Source organism: Leopardus geoffroyi, chromosome D1, assembly GCF_018350155.1.
Source record: "Leopardus geoffroyi isolate Oge1 chromosome D1, O.geoffroyi_Oge1_pat1.0, whole genome shotgun sequence".
Taxonomy (NCBI): Eukaryota; Metazoa; Chordata; class Mammalia; order Carnivora; family Felidae; genus Leopardus; species Leopardus geoffroyi.
Genome location: NC_059329.1, coordinates 96,635,562 through 96,653,092, shown reverse-complemented (window position 1 = coordinate 96,653,092; position 17,531 = coordinate 96,635,562). Strand labels below are relative to the sequence as shown.

The 17,531-nt window shown below is 47.4% G+C and overlaps 1 protein-coding gene across 1 annotated transcript in view; it reads right to left on the bottom strand.

Annotated features, from left to right (window-relative positions):
* Positions 1–2,191: 2,191 nt before the first annotated feature.
* ACCSL (1-aminocyclopropane-1-carboxylate synthase homolog (inactive) like) overlaps positions 2,192–17,531 on the bottom strand; it is a 54,189-nt gene continuing 38,849 nt past the window's right edge. The window contains exons 2-15 of the mRNA XM_045485036.1: positions 12,396–12,952; positions 11,108–11,167; positions 10,605–10,675; positions 10,157–10,226; positions 9,847–9,913; positions 8,713–8,810; positions 8,384–8,461; positions 7,940–8,040; positions 6,761–6,850; positions 5,546–5,591; positions 5,311–5,452; positions 3,855–3,997; positions 3,616–3,769; positions 2,192–2,589 (exon numbers count right to left, since the gene is read on the bottom strand). Coding sequence (XP_045340992.1) covers positions 2,507–2,589; positions 3,616–3,769; positions 3,855–3,997; positions 5,311–5,452; positions 5,546–5,591; positions 6,761–6,850; positions 7,940–8,040; positions 8,384–8,461; positions 8,713–8,810; positions 9,847–9,913; positions 10,157–10,226; positions 10,605–10,675; positions 11,108–11,167; positions 12,396–12,911 — 1,719 coding nt within the window. The 5' untranslated portion in view covers positions 12,912–12,952 and the 3' untranslated portion in view covers positions 2,192–2,506. The remainder of the gene's footprint in view (positions 2,590–3,615; positions 3,770–3,854; positions 3,998–5,310; positions 5,453–5,545; positions 5,592–6,760; positions 6,851–7,939; positions 8,041–8,383; positions 8,462–8,712; positions 8,811–9,846; positions 9,914–10,156; positions 10,227–10,604; positions 10,676–11,107; positions 11,168–12,395; positions 12,953–17,531) is intronic.

Genomic DNA, 17,531 nt, shown 5'->3' with positions numbered 1-17,531 from the left:
AAATGGATGAACGTTAAAAAAAGAAAGTAAAAAGAGAGAGAGAGAGTGATGTAGGTCCTCCTAAGATTGAGAACAAGAATGTCCTCCTTCACTGCTTTTAGTTAACATTGCACTGGAGGTTCCAGGCAATGCAATTAGAACAGAAAAATTAGAAATACTGAAAAAGAAGAAGGAAAATCATCTTTATTCACAGTCAACATGATTGTATACACTGAAAATTCAAAGAAATCCCTCACCCGACACTGCTAGGGCTAATCAATGAATTTAGCAATGTCACAAGAGGATTCTTTCTGGGTCTCTCATGTTTCTGCCTGTCTTATAAAAAGGAGCACTGACTGTCTTTGTTCTAGGCTATCTTCAAGGAGATACACACACACACACACGTGTAGAGTGAACAGCCCTGAATGATAGCAATAGTATTTCCCTCTGGAGCAAAGGGTGGGTTTATTACTCAATATAATAGGGATAATGTCTCCCTTGGGGCCAAAGTTCAGGCAGGCTTACTGCTAACCATAAAAGAATCATGTTCCTTAAGCTTGGGTTTCCTCTTCTGCAAAATACCACACTGCACATGCAAGCATCAGTTGATACTCTTCAATTTGCCCTATAGGAATCAGGACTTGGAAGCCAAAACCAGCTACTCTGATTCCTGCTACTTCTTTGAGTAATAAGCTGTCCTTTATCTCTGACCCTGGATTCTCATGCCTTCTGCCAGCATCCATAACACCTGTTCATTTATAACTACGGTAAAACTTCAGAGCCTTCAAAGCTCCTGATACAAGATACAAACATCTGTTTCGTACTAGCAACGATTAGAAAATGAAGTTAACAATACATTTAACAGAATATGAAAAGCATAGGATAGTGATAAACTTAAAATGTGTGTAAAACAAAATGCATACAATGAAAGCCACAAAGACCTTGCTGAGAGAAATTAAAGACCTAAATAAATGGAAGGAGACTCCATGCTCATAGATAGGGAGATATTAAATTCTCTCCCTTCAACCATTCAAATCTTTTTTTAAATTTTTTTTCAACGTTTATTTATTTTTGGGACAGAGAGAGACAGAGCATGAACGGGGGAGGGGCAGAGAGAGAGGGAGACACAGAATCGGAAATAGGCTCCAGGCTCTGAGCCATCAGCCCAGAGCCCGACGCGGGGCTCGAACTCACGGACCGCGAGATCGTGACCTGGCTGAAGTCGGATGCTTAACCGACTGCGCCACCCAGGCGCCCCTACAACCATTCAAATCTTGAGTGGAAATGAAGACAGAAATAGTCTACCCCTTCCATGGAAGTCACCACCCCTTTTGCCCCAGCACAGTGTGCTGATGAGACTCGCTATTAGGTCCCTTAGAGAGATCCCGAGAGCACTTGTGGTTCTGATCTTCATCTTCTCTCTGGTCCTGTGAGCTCCCTCATTCATACAGTGAACTCCCCCTTGTCCATTACCTTATTAGTCAATTTCTCTTAAAAAAAAAAAAAAAAAAAAACTGAAGAATCAGGATTTGTTGGCATGCTATTTTTTGATGATTAGAAAAAGAAGAAGAAGAAGAAGAAGAAGAAGAAGAAGAAGAAGAAGAAGAAGAAAGATTGTCATTGAAGAACAAGAACCACCAACTCTGGACCCAAGAGAGGGAGGATGATCACAAACCCAAGTGACCGACCAAAGCTATCAATTGGAGCTAAAAGCTCTTCTGTCCTCTACAAAATGTGGTAGTCCCTGCTGTGCCGGTTTCACAGCATCAATCCCCCAACTAGAGTGCAGATATCCAAGAGCTTTACAGAGCAACTCCCAGGTGATGTGATTCCAACAGCTGAAAACACTCGATATGAAACTGGGAGATCCCAGGCTCATCGCCAGAGATTCATTTTAAAAGCCTCTTGAACGGGGCGCAAATGGAAAGAACTCCTATTTGGAAGAAGGGACGTCTGGTATTTTGCCCCCACCCTGCACTTACCCACTCAGGTGTGAGGTGGGCCTGATCTCATGGGATGCAGTGTCTCATAGGATCCTGACAGCTAGAACGTGCTCTGTCAATTAGAGATCGCTTTTTTTCCTCCTTTCTGACCTTCCCCATGCAGTATTCTTCACATATAACCTGCCTTAGAATTTAAAAAGGACCAAAAAAAAAAAAAAATCCCCCAAAGATGATACAAAAGAATGTAAAGAAATAAAATAGGCCTAGAGTTTAAGAGAAGATTAAATTTATTAGATACTAAATACAAAAGTAAAACCATCAAAATAGGGACCCCGAAAGCTCCCACCCCAAACTCTATAAAAGCATTCCACATAGGCACACAATGGCTAGCAAAGACTAAAAAGGTGCAACGCTTCCAAAACGACAGATGCTCAGCTTGAGAAAATTGATGATTGGGTCAGATGAGCCCATTCCTGGAAGAGCCCCTTGTCGGCTCTGTCACAGCATCAGGCCAAAACCCTCAGCCTTCTGGACCAGACGCTGATGTCAGGGATGCCCTGAGCATGTGACTGGTGGCAGCCCACTTACTCTCTCTCTGCATTCTCCAGTTGCTTCACGATCAGATCCTGCTTCTGCTCCGAGAGCACCTGATAGAACCGGTGCATGGCTAGAGGGTCCAAATGGGGACAGAGACATGAAGACTTAATGGGCTTGCGGGTGGGTTCCAGACATCCCTAGATCATGGCAGACCACCACAGAGCCCCTTGTTCAGGGATGCTGAAGTTCAATCCTCCCTTCTTTGGGACAGATTTCCCAGTCTACCTGCCGCCTCCCCAGGGTCTCTTGCTAAGCTTCGTTATCACAGCATCCACCTGCCAGACACCTTCATATCTCCGATCCTGTAACCTGGCTTATGGCTTTGTCCTCATCAGGGTTTCTATCTGCCTCTAGTGTCCTTTGGCTCAGCCCATGCTCTAAAAGATGTTTCTGTAACATAAACGTTCTCTCGTTAACACTCCTATTCCCAGCAGGTAGAAGAGTGTCTGGTATGTGGAGAGATGCAATAAAAAAGTTGGTGAAATAAAGGTCATGTTCTCTATAACCTTCAGAGGAGAATCTGAAACACCACAGCATAATGTACAGGGACCTCCATGGTCCTCCGTCTGTCTCACCTACCAAACCACGGCTGCACAAGGGCAGTGCACCGCTTTTGATTAGCTGATAGTCCCATTGCCCTGCTCAATGCATGCACAGAACAGATACCCAAAGGGCGCAGTGTCCTTCAAGTGCCTATCTGTTCCTGTTTGCAAAGGAGCTTGGGAAATAGGAGATAGGAAAGTGGGGTGCACCTGGGTGTCTCAGATGGCTAAGCATCCAACTCTTGGTTTCGGCTCAGGTCATGATCTCAAGGTTTCATGAGTTCGAGCCCCAAGTCAGGCTCTGCTGTGCTGACAGTGCAGAGCCTGCCTGGGATTCTCACTCTTTCCCTCTCTGCCTCTCCCCCACTCGCGCTGTCTCTCTCAAAATAGACTTAAAAAAAAAAAAAAAAACGGAAAATGGAACAGATGGTATAGGAGGGCTAGCGCTATCGGCTGCTAAAGGCCAAAAACAGGAAGATTCAGGAATCGGGCGACAGAGGAGTTGGTGAGGCATCTTTGAAGGGTGCCAGGATTTGGAGGTCAGGACCATTCACCTTGTTTTAGCAGGAGGGGCTTATCCGCAAAGGTGATACGGAACCAGCCGGGCTCCTTGCACATGTAGGTCCTGCCACGGGACAATATCAGCTTGTTGTCCAGGAAGCGGCGATGCAGGAGCAGCTCTTCCTCAAAGGTGCACGGATCCAGGTACTAGGGCAGGCAGAAGGACAGAGCTGAGCCCAGGACCCATCCGGTAGGTCTGCCCAACGGCACTGGGCCTCATCCCAGAGCTCACCATTTTCAAGTTCATCCAGATGTAGAGGCCAGAGCCACGGTTGAGAAAAGGGATCCCTAATGCCTCCAACTTCTTGGTCATGTATCCGTGAGCTATCTGCAGCCGGGAGCGGTAGGTGGGCAGGTATACTTTGTCAATCCACTCTGGATGGGTGGGGAAAGACCGCTGTCACAGGGCTTGTGGCAGAGATCTGCCAGAGGGATCCTTACCCAAGGCTCCCTACCTGGGCTTTGTGCCAGCTGTTCCTATTCAAGACTGACTCTGTATTATATTTGATGACCTTTATCCCCAACACACCCACCACTTACCTAGAGCCGGGGTAGAGATATCAGGCTTCTCAATAGTCTGGTAGGGATGTTCTATTTGGATTTATACCCCTGATACAAAGAGTCAGGGTACCCCCTAAGTAAGGTTGATGCTCCTATTGTCAACTGGGCAAGTAGCAGATAATCAGAGCCCTCCTTACCTCCTGCCTCAGAGCCTCACGCAGCAGACTTTGAGAAACCTAGATATGCTTGGGGAGCTTTTAAAAGTCCTAATGCCCAGGTTATAGCTCTAGATCATCTAAATCAGAATCTTGGGGGAGAACACCCATATATCAGCATTTAAGCTCCCCAGACAGTTCCCATGTGTCGAAGGCTGAGAACTAGTGTTCGAGGGGCTAGGAACCTGGTTTCTGCCAAATATCAAAAGGGCCTGGCACCATCCACCAGAGCTATCTGCTTGGATTTCTCCTATCTACCCCTTTCCCCCTGCCAAAGCTGAAAGACAGTGTCTCTAAACCAGATTATTGAATTACATTCATTTGTAACATTATATACCAGCTTTTAATTTAAATCCTCCAGCCTGACATCTGTACTGTTATAGGGAATTAAAGAGAGAGGGCCTTATCTAAGTTTGGGCCATGGCATTAGACAGAGGGGGTGGGGGGTGTTTCCTCTGAAGCCAGTATTCACTTGTGATCCACGGAGGAAGTTGAATCGAGGTGCCATAGATCTAGCCACACCAACTTGCCCAAATGGCAGCCCTCCTTTGGCCACCTTAGATGATGAAGTCAAGTCATATTCAAGGAGTCATGGCATTTCTTTGTAAGCTTTGCCTAAAGCAAGCAGGGCACTGGGGAGGGAAAACTGACCTCCACATAAAGGTGAATTTTGGGCTTTCAAGCCTTAGAGTACAATTTGACTATCCCTGTCCAGGCAGAGCATGAGCTCCCAGTTAGACACAAGGTCCATCTACGTTTCAGACCAGCAGCTCCGTCTTCCATCTCTGCCCTACTACACTATCAGAGCCACATCCTGCCCTTCTTCAAAACTTCCTGTCCTGCCACCACTGAGCCCAAGACAGCAAACAGAGTCTCAGTGTTTTAGGCATACATCAGAGGCCCAAGCAGACCCAGGAATCCCCATGGCCATGGAGTCTAGCCAAGATCCCAGCCCGGGATGGGACTCAGTACCTCTGTCCTGGAGCAGCTGGCACAACTTATGCTGGGCAATGCCAGAAATGCCATGGAGGTAGCCAAAAGAGCTCACAGCAGAGGCCACCTCCCTGTTGTGGGTGTAGAGAACACCAAAGCGGAAGCCAGAGATGCCGAAATCCTAGAGGAAAAGAAGTAAGGGAAGGAATACTTGGTCTGCCCACCTCCTGGCTCCCTTTCCTTTCCTACCCAAAGACAGGAAGCTGGGGCTCACCTTACTGGTGCCCCAGATCACATGGGTCCTGTTGGGGTCAGGCAAACTGGAGAGGAGACAGTACAATCATGGTTATGAAGAAGTATGTGAAGAATGAAGACTTGGGGTCAATGCGGGTAAGAAGGGGAAAATGGACTTGAGGTCCTTCCTACACAAAAAGGCCTACAGGGCCCAAAGTTCAAGAAACAGTTGCCCCAGTTAAGCCAAGAAATCAACAACAGGTATCACTGGCGAACTAGATGGGACAACCCCCAAGCGCCCACTGAACGAAGTCCAGGACCCTCAGCCTGTCTGGTGGCCTTCCTATAGCTGGTCCAAAGCCACCTTTTTAGCAGTTAGCTCTTCACACATATGGGCCACCCATTGTTTCTAAAATGTGCTCACCTATTTCTTATTGTCCCATTTTTGGTGAAGCTGTTCCTTCTGCTGGGCATGCCCTTGCCTTGCTTTGGCTGCTGGGATCCTATCTTAGGGCCATATACTATCCTTAAGAAAGTTTTGCCTTAGGGGCGTCTGGGTGACTCAGTCAGTTAAGCATCCAACTCTTGATTTCAGCTCAAGTCATGGTCTCATGGTTCATGAGATCAAGCCCTGCATTTGGCTCTGTGCTATCAGCACCAAGCCTGCTTGGGATTCTCTCTCTCTCCCTCTCTCTCTGCCCCTCCCCTGCTCGTGCTCACTCAATCTCTCTCAAAATAAAAATTTTTTTAAAAGTTTCCCCCTATTTCTATTCTCTCCCTGTGTACTGCTTATCAAGAAGTTCCTCCCTGACCTTCTGTAGGGCTTTATGTTGACAGTAACCTTTCTACCATGCTGTCAAGTTATCTCATGTACAAAATGGCATTTAAAAAACACACCTGGGGGGCACCTGAGGGGCTCAGTCGATTAAGCATCCAACTCTGGATTTCAGGTCTGGTTATGATCTCACAGTTCATGAGTTCAGGCTCTACATCAGGCTCTGTGCTGACAGCGTGGAGCCTGCTTGGGATTCTTGCTCTCCCTCTCTCTTCCCCTCCCCCACTCACATCCTCTCTCTCAAAATAAATAAACTTAAAGACACTTGAGAGGAAAGATGATGCTTTGCTCATTTTCACACTCCCAGTGGCACTTAGCCCTTTTCCTAGCACATAGCTGGTAAAGTTTATGGCACATGAACTCACCCTGCAAAAGCAGGAACCTCCTGGCTCTCATTCCCAACAGCTGAGGCCAACTCACCTTTCCATGCTCAAAACACTGTGGAATGTGATGAATTCATCAAACACAGACAGCATGTAAATCTCATCTATAATTACATGAAGGTGGTACCTGCAGGTTGGGTAAAAGAAGGAGAATGTCTAGGCGCTCTCCAATCTCAACTCATTTTCTTTTATGGTCTTCTCTGGACACAGATCAGATACTCCTACTGCTCCAGCAGCCCATCCAACCCTTCCAAGCGGCATGGCAAGGTAGAAGGGGGGTGGCCACCAGAAGGGGTCTTTAGACCTGGCTCAGGGGTAGGAAGGAAGAGGACCCAAAGACACTCAGGAGAACATCTAACCCTTCAACTGTAAAGCAGAGACCAACGAGGAGGGCTGGGTGTCCCAAAGAGTTTTATATCTGGTGTGGTCAGGGAGCTCCCACCCAGGGTCCGAACTGAGTAGTGGCATTCGGTGGGCTCAGTGCTAATGCACATCATCTTGTTTATTTTCCCAACAACCCTCTGAAGCAGTGGTGGTATCTCCATCTCACAGATGAAGAAACAGTTTCTGAGACATAGTTCATTTCCTCAATCAGCAGATGCTAGAGCTGGGATTTGAACCTAGTTCTGTCAAATTCCAGCCCACGGACTTCCAGTGTTCATCCTCTTGTCCTCCTGTTCTGCCATGAATTGGTCTGGATTAGAGTTATGAAATTTGAATAAGTGTTTCTTCTAGAAAATGGGAGATTAGGTACCCTAAACAATAGGGCTATTTCAGAACTCCAGAGATGGCGGATGTCAACATGTTTGTAGGAATGGGACATGAAGGTTCTCCGGGGACACATCTTCACCCCACAAGGTCTGAAAGTTTGTCTTTCTCAGCACCTCAGGCCAAGTAGTTTGGGAAATGGATGCTGGAAGAGAGTGGCTACACAACAAGAATTGGAAAAGCAACAAAACCAGATCATAATTGTTATGTAGGTGTCTATACATGGGCAAGAAAAAAAAAGAAAAAAGGCAAAATGGCCCAAAAATGTAGGGTTGAAGCATGTGGGCACCTTTTCCTTCAATTTCAGTGTGAGTTCTACATAGCTTTGCAAAGTATACTGTGCAGTAAAAATATTGGAGTAAGTTTTGTCTGGTTCTGACTTCTTGACCGTGAGTGATCAGAACATTGTTAAGGGACTTTGTGTAGTCTTGAGGGGTGGAACTCTTACCTCTTGGCAAACTCCAGGTATTCTTGTAGTGAGTCTCGAGAGTAGACGTCTCCCAAAGGATTCTGAGGGTTGATTAGAATGAGGCCTCTGACCTTTTTCCCCTAAAAAAAAATATAAAAAACCATAACTGAGTGAACACAAGTCCTACACATCTACCTGAAGTTCAGCTAAAGGTCACATCAGGACGCCCCATTATCGACACCCAACCAAGGCCTCATTGGGATCTCAGCTCCTTTAGGTGGGATCTTGAACATGCAGCCCCAGAAGGAGCTCTGGGGGCTGCCATAGACAAGGCTCAGGGCTCCCAGGGGGACATGGCCCCTGGGACACTCCTTCTTCCGAAGGAGCCCACACCACCGTGGTGAGAAGGTTGTACCGGGTCTCAGTCCTCAACCCTTCTCAGGGACAGCAGTGCCCACCCTGAAGACAGAAGTCCTTCCTTACTGTAAGCCTAGCCTCAAGTAGAGCTTGCTCCAGCTTGTCCACAGTGAGCTGGAAAGGATGGGGATTTGCATCTGTGACCTGGAAGACAAACGCTGTCTGAGAACTGCCTACCGGAAAGCTTCTAAGCCTTAGTTCCTCATCCCACAGACACTGAACAACGCTTCATGCCCAGGGCTGCAGCCCCACATGCCTTCTTTGCTCTAATTTCTCCATCTCCCCCCACTGTCACTTATATAGGAGGAAAGAGAGTTCCCCTACACCTTCTAAATGCCCTAGAGACCTTCCATTGCCTAGGTGGGCTAAGCAGGGGGAAGGGTCCCCATTCTGACCTCACTGTCCAGGTGGACAAGAATCAGCTCAACTTTCGAATACAGGCAGGCACTAAAGGCGAAGCCACCATAAAAGGGGGCAGGAATCAGAAAGGCCTCTGGAAGCACAGGGAGACAAAGTCGTCAGTCCATGGTCTCCCCGTCAGAACACGCCAGGCCCCCTAGACCAGCAGCAACACTATAGACAGAGAAGGTTAGTTTGGCAATCCATCCTGCTTGGGGCTTACTGCTTTTGGGCTCAGGCTCTATAAAAGTTGCATTCTTATAAATGTTATTTAGGGAACACTAGAGAAGTTTCTTCTTTGGGGGTATGCTAGAGAAGGAGAAGGGGAAGAATATTGCTATGAATGGCTCAGAATCCAGGTTACAAACCAAAATAGGCTTGCTAACAGGTGAAATGCTAGTCATCCACTGAGTCTTACCAGCTCCAGTAGGAACACAAGAGGCTGAGGTCTGTGCCCAGAGAGGGCGCTCATCTCTCTGCATGGCTCAGGTTACCTAGACTTGGTGAACCCATGGGTTCTTTTCTTCCCGTTCCTTTGGCCTCATTGATGAGCAAACCAAGGACTCACTCCTTTGAATGAAACCGCCATCTTGGTAACTTCCTTCTATGCAGCCAGAGCTCATCAAGATCTGAGACTCTTGTTTGGGTGTTGTTAGGAGGGAGACCAAGAACAGATCCCTCAGCCTTGTTTGATCTAGAACTAATTAGTTTTTTGTTTGTTTGTTCAGGTGGGGGGGAGGGGTTGTGTGTGTGTGTGTGTATTTTGTTTGTTTGTTTGTTTGTTTGTTTGTTTGGTGGACGAGGATAGGAAATCTATCTTGTGAGCCAGTTTACCAGGGCTCTCTGTATTGGAGTTGAGTCCAGAAGCCCAGCTAAGAATATACTGAATTGGCTCCCATTGTCACATTTCTAAAGCATAACTCACTGAGGACCATCACACGTTTTCCTTCCATATTAAATGGGGACCCAAATCTCTCGCTACTACAGAAATAGTAGGAAGATGTTCTGATCAATGTAGAAGTCCCAGTACTTTAGGGGAAAGGCCTTGGGTCAAGATATTCTTCTTCCCTAAGGTCCAGTGCCCATTGTGCTGCTATTTCCCAGAGGGAAAGCAAAGCCCATTAACTTACCCCCTGGATCACAAAGAACCATGGCCAGTGTGGAGAATACAGAGGAGCAGCCATTTAGAACAACTACCTGAAGATGGACAGAAGACAGAAATCAAAACCCATCCCCCATATAAGAAGGTCTAGCCCTTTTCTCTCCCTCCCCCTAGGACGGGTATCAGGAACCTCTTTATCTGGTTATCCACTGGCCTTATCCATTGGCCTTTCCTCTGTCCTGGCCCTGAGGGTCTCTACTCACTCTAGAAAATACAAAAGAGTCCCCCAAGAATAAAGCCCTCTACCAAGGGGCAGTGAGGGTGGGAAACTGACTCACATTTTCTGGATCAAGCTGGTCAGGTACCTTGCAGTAGTAGGTCAGGAACCGGGCCACCTCTTCTCGCAGGCTGTGGACAAACCCAGAGAGACTTTGTGGTGCCCAGGCCCAGGGGCCCTTCCTCATTCGGGATCTAGACTACAGTCTTTTCCAAAGAGCAAGGAATCCAACCTCATGTTACAGGTTACTGACTGAGGCGATCAACTCCCCAGGCGACACAGACAAGAAGTATGAGAGTGGAGACAAGAAATCAAGCCTTTTGAATTATAGGGCAGTGTTATTTCTATGACACCAGGCTCCTGATGAGGTTTCACTCTAGATATTTTGTAGAAGTTGTTACCCAAAGAAATAGGGAGGTAGCCAACCAAGAATCTGGTGCTTTGGGTCCTTCCCTGGATGAGAGCAGGTGTCTAGGGGCCAAGAGACTTTAGATCTGGAAGTTACTTACAATGGTTGCCCTCTCCAATCAGGATATTGCAGCAAGTCATCCTCAATGTAGTTCATATCACTCTGACTCAACTGTGGACAAACAGAGCATGAGGACAGCCAGCCCAAGGAAGCCCAACAGGCCTCATCCCACGGCTCAGACACATCTGGGTGTTTGCCCTACAACACAGGGCCTGACAGAAGACGAACAGGGAAACATGCCCCTTAATGAATGGAAGCCCCATCTTGTCATAGACTATACAAATAGAGAATCACTGGGGAGTGTCTGATGACCCTACAGGGCCAGAGGCTCCCTTGGCAGCCTACCCACCATATACCCGTCCACAGCCCACCTCCAAACACAGTCAGTAAGCCAGAAGGTTAGATGTGCTATTCTAGAAGCTCTTTTCTCCCTTCTTTCCCCAAACTCCTAAGTCCAACTCCTGTATCTACCACTTGCTAAGAAACATTCTAGTGGGACTAGGCCTGATGGTGGGTCCCAGCATAGCACAGGGCTTGGCTTACCCGTTCAGTCATCAGATCTAGGCAGAGCTTATTCTCACTGAGTCCAAGGTTAATGAAGCCCTGCAGATGGAAGGAATCTGAGATCAGTCCATTTGCCCTGCCCTATATGGGCCTCCTTAAACATTCTAGTAAATACTCATCCTAGGTTATTTCAAATGGAAATCTCACTGCCCCATGAGGCAGTTCAATCCATGTTTAACAACTTCAAGTGCTAGAAAACTTTCACAGACCCAAAAATCTTACAGCTTGCAAGTTTCCCCCTTCAGAGCCACATAGTACTTATATACCAGATACCAGTCGTTGAGTTCTTATCATGTGCCAGACCCTAGCACATGATTTAAAGAGAGTGAATCTCAGAAAGATTGAATAACCTACTAGCCACGTGACCACAGCGATGGGCAGAACCCACCTGCCTGACCCAGTACCTGCCTCATACCCATCTCTGCTTCCATGAGAGGGCCCTTCAACTTATTGGAGGAGATATGGTCCCTCAGAGTCCAGTGGAGATACTGGGCTCAGTTGGTCCCCAGAGAAGCAGATGGCCATTGACCACACATCACTTAGCTAGAAACAGAAAAGAAGGCACTGTCCTCCATCCTTTGGCTGGAGAGCTGTAGTGAACCTCCCTTGCTGGAAGTCTCTCGTTGGCTCCCTAACACCTAGGATACCATCCCAACACCTCACAATGGCCTGCCCCCATCCACGCCTCGTCACTGCACTCATTTCCCCCAACCTAGCCTTTCCCTTATCCCTCCCAGCCCTTCCCACCACGAAGCTTTCACACATGTAGTTCCTCCTACCTAGAGGTCCCCCCTCCCACCACCTCCACCATATGGCTGGCTGATTTAGTCTTTAAGACACCTTAGACCACCCAAAGCAGGCAACCCCTTGTACACTCAGAATTATTATTCATGTTCCTTTCCCCAATGGCTGACTACATTCATCACTAGACTGAGTTCCATGAGGGCATGTCTGCTTACCACTTTGACCACAGTGACTCCTAGTGGGGAAGAGCATGGACTCAGGGAAAGCAGGCTGCGGGGGGGCGGGGGGGAGCAGGGGTGGTGGGAGTCTGGGGGAACTGGAAGGCAGGGGACTCAGACACAGCTCTTAATTTTATTAGGCATGTCACCTTGTTTCTGTGCCCATTCCCTTATCTATAAGATGACAATAGCGTCTACTTTATGGAGCTAAGAAGAGTAAGAGAGCCCAGTACTTGGCACAGGACTCAGTCAACCCTAGTGATTGGGGCCCTTGAATAGGTGTCTCCCCCTGCCCTCATCCTCACCATGGTGTTCTTGTCCTCGTGGTATTTGTCTCTTTGGTAGATCTTGTAGTCCTGGAAGCTGGAGTGGTATAAGGCAGAGATGTCAATCCCACGGCTGGACAGGTGCTGACTGACAAATGTAGCTTCAGGATCACTCAGTTGGTGAACTGGCCAGTCAGGCTGCCTGGAGGACTGGGCCCATCGCCCACCTCTGACATCACGCCTAACGTCCAGGGAAGGGCAAGACGGTTGGAGCCCTAGGCCACCCATGGCGCCAGACTGTAGGAGGTTGACCAACTGGTACATTAAGCGGCCCAGGAGGGCTTCCTGCTCGCTGGCGGCTTGACTGTGCCTCTGCTCCTCCAGCACCAGGTCCTGCTGCAGGTGCCTGGTCGTTAGGTGCATGAGGTTCTTCTCTATGGTCTGCTTCAAGTGCAGCATCATCTCCATCAGGTGGGTGTGGATTCTATGGTTTCTGAGGCCCTGACCCCTCATCTGGGCAGAGGGCGTACGGAACATGCCTAATCGATGACTCATGCTCTGGGTCTTTGTCTTGGCCTCAGCAGGCTGGCTGGAACCTGCAGAGAAAGCGAGAGACCACGAAGTGCATTAAAGGAAACCCTCCTTGACCCTGAGGAGATCCAGGCCGGATCTCAGGCTCCTCACTGCCTCCTCCTACTTCCATGCCTTGGGTATAGGTACATGTTGGCTCAGGGAGAATTACCGACTCATTCAAGGGCAATGCCTAAGAGGCCCCAAGCCCAGACCCTGGAACACTGTAGTTAAATGGCATTAAAATGTGTTCTGAAGAAGAGCATTAGGGCCCACTTTGAGAAAAAGGGGAAAGTGAACAGGTATGCTTCTGGGGTCTCCTCCCTCTCCCTCCATCAGAGCAATTCCTGCTTTACAGTGTTCTAAGAAAAGGGGATTCTGTAGAAATAAAGAGACAGAGAGAGAAAAAGAAAGAAAGAGAGGGAAAGATGGGGGGGAGGGGGGAGGGAGAGGGAGAGGGAGAGGGAGAGAGAGAGAGAGAGAGAGAGAGAGAGATAAAGAATAAAAAGCCTGAGTAAATTATTCTGTTAGCATAGAGGTGCATACTGCCCAAGGGCCAAATCCAACTACCTCTTTTTGTAAATAAAGTTTTACTGGAATACAGTCACATTTGTTTGTTGATATATCATCTATGGCTGTTTTCACACTATAATGGCAGGCCTGAATAGCTGTGACACAGACCATAGGATAGGACTCACAAGGCATAAAATGTTCATTATCTGGCCCTGTTTGGAAAAAGTTTGCCATCCCTTGTTCTAGAACATCAGCCCCTCTTTTTGTCTATTTTTCCTCAGTCCTTCTATCCTTCTTTGTGTCATTTCCTTATAAATACCTTCAACCTGCTCCCTGTGACAGCTGCCTCAGACTTCCATCACTAGTAACCAGGGGCTAGATACATGGTTCTTGAACTTCAAACTTCACCAGAATCACTTGGAGGACTTGTTAGCACAGAGATGGCGAGGCCTCACTGCCAGACTGATTCGGTAAATCTGGGGTGGGGCCTGAGAATTTTCAGTTCGAACAAGTTCCTGAGACTCTACTTTGAGAGCCTCTATTCAAAATTTTTTTTTTCAACGTTTATTTATTTTTGGGACAGAGAGAGACAGAGCATGAACGGGGGAGGGGCAGAGAGAGAGGGAGACACAGAATCGGAAACAGGCTCCAGGCTCTGAGCCATCAGCCCAGAGCCTGACGCGGGGCTCGAACTCACGGACCGCGAGATCGTGACCTGGCTGAAGTCGGACGCTTAACCGACTGCGCCACCCAGGCGCCCCTAGAGCCTCTAACTATTCAGACCAACCTTTCATCTGAAGAGAAGTCAACATGATGGGAAAGACCTAAGAAACACCTTTTTAAAAGCCTTGAAGAATCAACCAAACAAATCGGAGAGCAAGAAGCCACACAGTAAGAAAACCTGAGGCCAACAGCTGCCTCTAATTCTTTGTATGGCGATCTTCATATTCCCAGACACAGAGACCTCTTTTCCTAAAAAATTCTAGATTTACAGCCCTTCCACTAGATGCCATATTCTGGGTTCTTATTCTAAGTTCCATCCCCGCCATATGCAAAGCCTCGTTACCTCCTTCACAGGTTTGTTGCACCAGCGCTTCAAAGTACTGGACACTCTGCCCAACTTCTCCAAAACATGTTCAGTCTGCCTGGGATATGCCCATAGCAATCTATACATCCCCCTCATGACACTTAATACTGTTACATGTTCAGTATCTCCCCAGGTCAGCCTTCATCATTCTATCGTTAGCACAGTGCCTGGCTTATAGGTAGCTAGGAGGAGAGACACAACCACAGGATGTTGCCAAGTCAGTGAAGAGAAGAGCAAAGCCATGAGGACTTTGCTATAGAAGATGGAGCGGTGACCAGATACAGCCACAGGATGAAACAGTACTGAGTCTTGATTTAGGGTGGCAACTTCTCATCAGCAGTGATACAAAGAACTTCACGCACCAGAATTAGGAACACGCATACTGTTTAGAAAGAGATTGAACAGATATAAATTCTCATGTCTAGACTAACCCTTTGTTCCACAAGCAAAATCCTTTGTTCTGGCTCAGACTCCCTCCCCTACAAGTTAAAGGGTCATTTCAATGGGGCTTTCAACCCTGCAGATAAGGAGCTCATACGGTCCTTCCAGATACAGACATCCCCCAACTTAGAATGGTTCAGTTCTTGACTTTATGACTTGACGATGGTGCAAAAGTGACACGCATTCGGTAGAAACTGTACTTGGAATTTCGAATTTGAACCTTTTCCTGGGCCAGTGATGTGCCGTAGGATCCCGTCTCATGATGCTGGGCACTGGCAGCAAGATCCAGCTCCCAGTCAGCCCCACAATCACGAGGGTAAAAACCATTTACAACTATCCTGTACCCATACAACCCTTCTGCTTTTCACTTTCAGTATTCAATAAACTAAACGAGATACTCAACACTTTATTATAAAATGGACAGTGTTCGAGGATTTTGCCCAGCTGTAGGCCAGTGTGAGTGTTCTAAACATAATTAAGGTAGGCAAGACTAAACTATGATGCTCAGTAGTTCAGGTGTATTAAATGCATTTTCAACTTACAACGGGTTTATCAGGACAGAAGTCCATCATAAGTCAAGGAAAATCTATACTCGGATAGCATAGAGGGGTAGTTACGTGTCAACAGAGATTCCTGTGGTTTTGCCTTCCAAAAGGTGGTGCCTATCATCCCTGCTGGTTCTGAGGAGTTTGGCGGGAAGGGCCACACTGCTGGACAAGATTTCTCTTCAATGGGCAAGAAGTAGGGGGTTTCTGCTTTCTTCCAGGGCTACGCTCTCACATATTGAGGGTCTTTGTCCTGTATCACCTTAATAACAAAACCAAAGCTATCGCAGCTCTGTAATATCCACTAGACCAGCACATGGTCCCAGACTTTAAGCAGTAATCCAAGTTCAGGCTGGATTAGGGGCTCTCTTGAACTTCTTGCCCTGGAAGTCCTTGATGTTACCAAAACTCCACGACTCTGTCCCATCCACCCAGCCCTCAGCCAGGGACTCCAGGTACAAAGAAAACAGTGATCAGGATCAGGTAGGGAAACTGGAGGCCAGTGTGGCCCAACAAGCTATTCGAGGAGAAAGGCTGCTCGAAGCAGTTAGGATGAGAACCTCTCCAGGCAGGCTTATGGAACAGCAAATAGTGCTAAGGCAAGTACCTAGAAGAAGTGTGTTTTCTTGGCAAAATGTATTTTTTTTTCTTTTTTAAATGTTTATTTTTGAGACAGAGACAGACAGAGTGTGAACAGGGAAGGGGCAGAGAGAGAGAGAGAGACAGAATTCTCAGCAGGCTCTAGGCTCTGAGCTGTCAGCACAGAGCCCGACACAGGGCTCGAACCCACAAACCATGAGATCATGACCTGAGCCAAAGTTGGATGGTTAACCAACTGAGCCACCCGGGTGCCCCCAAATTCTTTTTAAGTTTATTTATTTTGAGAGAAAGAGACAGCAAGTGGGGAAAGGGCAGCGAGAGAGGGAGAGGCAGAATCCCAAGCAGGCTCCACACTGTCACCATAGGGCCTGATGCAGAGCTCAAACTCACAAACTGCAAGATCATGACCAGAGCCAAAGTCTGACGCTTAACCTGAGTCACCCAGGCACCCCAAAATGTATTTGAAATGAGTATGTGGTAAGGCCAGGAGGAAACCTGGCAGTTAGATTTCTGCCAAGACTTTTATCTTCTATAAGAAAAGTCTATTGTGAAAAATGTTGGCCCACAAAGGCAATAATGCCCCTAAATTGTCTGGTATTGAGGTGTACCAACCCTTTCCTCAAGTTGTCTTGTACATACCCTTGGTTTCAACATTCCCCAGCTTCCAACCATCTGCCTATTAGGTCACACTCAGGGGTCTTCTATAACAGCTAGAAGCCATGGCTCAGAACGAGCCCAACTGATACCAACAACCTTCCGAAAAGAGCCAAAGGGCTGACAAACAGTAGAAGCTGGGAATAGGGAATGAACATGGGAAATGAGCTAGAACAAGCTCATTTGTTTGCAATGCCAGCACCTGACTCCAAGCAGGACAATTTTTATGTCACTTTCCCTAGGACCCTACAAGCTCTCTAGCTCGGTCTTGCCCTCTGACCTTCCTTTCCTTTGCCATGTACCAGCTTCTCCTGGTGTCCCAGTCCTTGGGCCTCAGTCAGATACTTCCTCCTTGTTATGGAAAGTATGATACGGATTGCGGAGCCTCCTTTATGTGCGTGAGAAGCAAGGTGTGGGGGAAATAGACCCCTAAACACAAGTTGCAAAATTGAAGTCTCAGGTAAAAGCAGCCTTGTAGAGCCTAGATTCTATTTTGTAGTTCCTACTCACCAATTGTAGCATGTTGTGAGAATGATCTCCCCTGTCTGGGCATCAGTTTCTCATATGTAAGATAAGAAGATACCTCAATTCAAGGGGATAAAACTGAAGCTTCATGAAGATGAGTCACTTCTAGGCCACAGTAGAGCCAGGATTTAAACCTCAGACCTCCCACGTTAGCCCAGAACTCCTGGGAACAAGAGAAAGCTAGAAGAAAACCAGCCCTTACATGGACAGCAGCTTGGCCTCATGTCACAATGTCCAGGA